This window comes from Crocodylus porosus, unplaced genomic scaffold (genome assembly GCF_001723895.1).
Source record: "Crocodylus porosus isolate Cpor-Errol unplaced genomic scaffold, CroPor_comp1, whole genome shotgun sequence".
Lineage (NCBI taxonomy): Eukaryota > Metazoa > Chordata > Crocodylia > Crocodylidae > Crocodylus > Crocodylus porosus.
Genome location: NW_017728928.1, coordinates 341,302 through 344,971, shown reverse-complemented (window position 1 = coordinate 344,971; position 3,670 = coordinate 341,302). Strand labels below are relative to the sequence as shown.

The 3,670-nt window shown below is 53.2% G+C and overlaps 2 protein-coding genes across 2 annotated transcripts in view; one reads left to right on the top strand and one right to left on the bottom strand.

The window, feature by feature from the left end:
• Positions 1 to 17: 17 nt before the first annotated feature.
• Positions 18 to 2,269, top strand: CBX8 (chromobox 8; the record flags this gene model as incomplete). The annotated part of the gene is made up of 3 exons (XM_019542783.1): positions 18 to 112; positions 205 to 271; positions 472 to 2,269. Coding segments are annotated over 3 exons (1,017 nt in total), but the record flags the coding sequence as incomplete, so codon positions are not given.
• The window catches only part of CBX2 (chromobox 2), an 8,088-nt gene continuing 6,097 nt past the window's right edge, over positions 1,680 to 3,670 (bottom strand). Inside the window, exon 3 of the transcript XR_002102381.1 lies at positions 1,680 to 1,691. The gene's annotated coding sequence lies outside the window, so the exon portion shown is untranslated. The remainder of the gene's footprint in view (positions 1,692 to 3,670) is intronic.

The following is a 3,670-nucleotide window of genomic DNA, read 5'->3' as shown; positions in this document are numbered from 1 at the left end:
CCGGGTCTTTATTCCTGCCCCTTTCTCTTCGCTCTGCCCCTGCTAGGTACAGCACCTGGGAGCCCGAGGAGAACATCCTGGACGCCCGGCTGCTCGCAGCCTTTGAGGAAAGGTACGAGCCCCTTGCTTGCCGCGCCTCGGCACGTAGCTCTGTGTCTCGTAGCCCCGCTGAACCAAAGCTCTGTTTATTTCTGACACCTCTAGGGAGCGAGAAATGGAGCTCTACGGGCCCAAAAAGCGAGGCCCCAAACCCAAAACCTTCTTGCTGAAGGTAAGGAGGCGGGAGCCCCGCGTGCGTGTGCCGGTGCTGCTTGGCTGGGGCGTGGGGAGGGCTGCATGAAAAGGCAGCGTGGTAATAGCAGGGTCCCGCTCCAGCTCGGGCATGGGCAGCCGCTCGTCTTGCAAGTTGTAATTAGGGAGCAGCCGGATGGCGGGATGGGAAAGTCACCGGTTGATTTATTTTCTTTGCAGGCCCAGGCAAAAGCAAAAGCCAAAACCTACGAATTTCGCAGTGACTCTGCCAGGGGGATCCGGGTGCCGTATCCTGGCCGGTCCCCCCAGGAGCTGGCCTCCACCTCCCGGGCTAGGGAAGGACTGAGAAACATAGGCCTGCCGCCCCAGAGCACAAGCACCAGCACCAGCACCGGTACCAGTACCAGCACCCCCAAGATGGAGTGCATCCGGGACCGGGTGGTTAGAGTAGAAGAGAAACCCGGGGAGACCCCCAAAAAGAGAGGCCCGAAGCCGAGGAAAGAGCTTTACCCGGTAGAGAGCCTGGACCCCACCAAGCGGAAATCCGGGGAGCCAGGGGACAAGGTGGGAGACTACCTCAAAGCCAGGAAAATGGAGGAGGCCGTTCCCGGGGCAGCCAAGTTTGGGTCGGGACACAGCGTGATCCAGCTAGCCAGGAGGCAGGAGCCCGAGCTGTCCGGCGCCATGGCCAGCCCCGGCCGAGCCGAGGTCGGGGTGAAGCTTGGAGCCTCCGAGACGTACGCTCCCCGGGTCGCCAAGCACAGGGCAGACTTTCTGGACCCCAAGGGGCAAGGCGGGCTGGACCCTGGCGGGCCAAAGGTCCTGCACGGCTCGGCCAACCCGAGCTCCGTGGGCAGCTTGTACCGAGACAGTGTGGGGGCCCAGGCTGGCCGGCCGTCCCTCATCGCAAGGATCCCCGTGGCCAGAATTCTGGGGGACCCCGAAGAGGAGACCTGGAGCCCTTCGCTCAACAACCTGGAGAAGGTGGTGGTGACGGATGTGACCTCGAACTTTTTAACCGTCACGATAAAGGAGAGCAGTACGGACCAAGGATTCTTTAAGGAAAAGCGATGACTCTTCCCCGGCTTGTTCCAGGAAGACTGAAAGTTTGGGCAAAGCTGTGGTGGCTTTTTTCCTTTTCTTTTTTCCACCCCCCACCCCCCGAACGTCCTCAATTCATTAACTCATTTTCTCTCTCCCTCTCTCTCCTTTTTTTTTTTTTTTTTCCTTCCAGTTTTGTTTTGTTGGAAAAATTATCTCTAGAGTTATATTTTCTATTAGATGTAAATATGTTATTTAAGAAGAAATACCAATATATATATATATAAATATATAAATATCTATCTATATATATATATTTCAACTCTAAGTTGTTTTATTTAAATGGAGATGAACAGTGGTTGCTCAGTTGCTCTTAGAAAGGACAATAAAACTGAGGACTCGTGAGTTCTTGCCTGTCTTGCAGGAGACAGTGTATATAATGAATGATGTTCATAGCTAATTATGTTTTTGGAGTTGTTTTTTGTTTTTAATTATGTGGGTTTCCGTTTTCCCATACGATGCTATGGATGGTGAATGGGGAAATGGGCCCAATGCCCTGATTCCTGGATTGTGATATAAGGTGTTGCTTGTACAATCAAGTGTGCTGTATCCAGAACTGTCGCCCTAGGCAGTTGAAGTAAGCACTTGAACTTTCAGTATTGTTGGGGTTTTTTTGTTTGTTTGTTTGTTTGTTTGTTTCATTTTTCCTATGAAAAAAAAAAAGTCAGGAAAAAAAAGCAGAAGTCCATTAAAACGCTGAAAAAGTTGTTCTAGAAAACACATATTAACTTGAATGACCTTTTCTTGCAAACGAAGAGGAGGTGCGTGTGTTGGATGCCTGAAAGGAGTGATACTGAAATGCACTTTAATAGAATTGTCATAGAAGTGATCGGAGACAGAACTGAGCTGAGAATCTGTTTTCATTTCGTCTGGTTGCTTGATACTTTCCCCCACCCACTTTAAAAAAAAAAAAAAAGCAAAAAAAAAGCTGTTTACATTCCTGAAATGCCAGAAAAGTTTGGGAGGAGAGCGTGTCACTGCCCATATTTAGATGCTCCTACTGGGATAGAAAGTGGGTTTTTTCCAGGCCGCAGCTCCCTCTGGGCTGCCGGAAGACCCCGCAGCAGAGGTGTATCAGGGACGTGTCTGTCTGACGAGTCCCAGAGTCAGCTTGCAGGTCCGGAGAAAATATTTCCCCCTCCCTTCTGCCACTTGCAGCAGGACGGAGGAGCCGGTTCTTGCTGCGTACCCTGCTAGCGTGCGGCACCTCTTTGGCAGGCGCTCGGGCCTTGCTGGCGTGGGCCTTTGTCGTGGCGTAGGCAGGAGCGTGCTGCGGGGTTTGCGGTCTGAGCGAGACGCCCCGGCTTCCTTCTGCGGGGGCAGGCCGGGGGCCTTCTGCTGGCTTGCCGCAAGTCTGCCCCGGGGGGGGTGCTGCTTTTCCGTTCCTCGCGGGGCGAGTTGGGCTGCCGCAGAGCGGGGGCCCGGTGTTGATGGAAGCGTCTCGGTTGGTTTTAAAGCACAAACGTGTCCGGCAGCCCCAGGGCCAGGGCAGGAGAGGGGCCTTCCCCATCTCCCCTGGTAGGCCCGGGGAAGCCCTGAAGCGCTTTCCAGGTGAGGGGCTGCACAGAGACAAAAGCACAGGGGCACAGTGGGAAGCGGGGGGCGCAGAGCGACCAGCCGGGGTCTTTTTTCCTCTTGCCTCCTCCGCCCTCTGCCCCTTCCAGCAGCTGGGGCCTTTTCCCCTCCTCGGAGAAAACGAACTGGAGGACTCTGGTTTTGTCTGTACAGAGGGACCCGCTCAGGCGGTTTGGGTTTGTTTGGGGTTTTCTTTTTCTTTCCTTTGAAAACATTCTATTTTGTATAATCGAGATTTTTAAAGAAAACTGTGTTTGTACAAAGAAGTGAAGTGCGCCGCCTGCTGCGTGGCTGCCACGCCGGCACAGGACATGTATGTTGCCACATGTATGCTAACGAGGCATGTTGCTGCCCTTCGTCCCACCGCCACTGCCCCAGTTCAGCAGATGGGAAACGCAGCAGCTCTCGGTGGGGCTCGAGCGGTCTCCGGCGCCAGGGGCGAGGGGGCTCCGGCCGCTGTGGCTATAGATGAGTGTGTCTAGATGCGCACGGCGCGGTGCCTAGACATGCATGTGGGTGTATATGTGTGTATGTACATATCTGCATATCTATGGATGTGTGTGAGTTATTTAATTCTTAAGACTTGTAAAGAAAGAACGAACGAACTCGGCTAATCTCAGTCTCAGAAGTGAAGCTTCAGTCCGTGTCACCCGTGAATGTCTATACGATACCTGCTTTTTATGTGAGTTTAAATATATACTTTGTAAATAGACCCGGGTCTGTGTGCTCTCTGTTGCCCCGC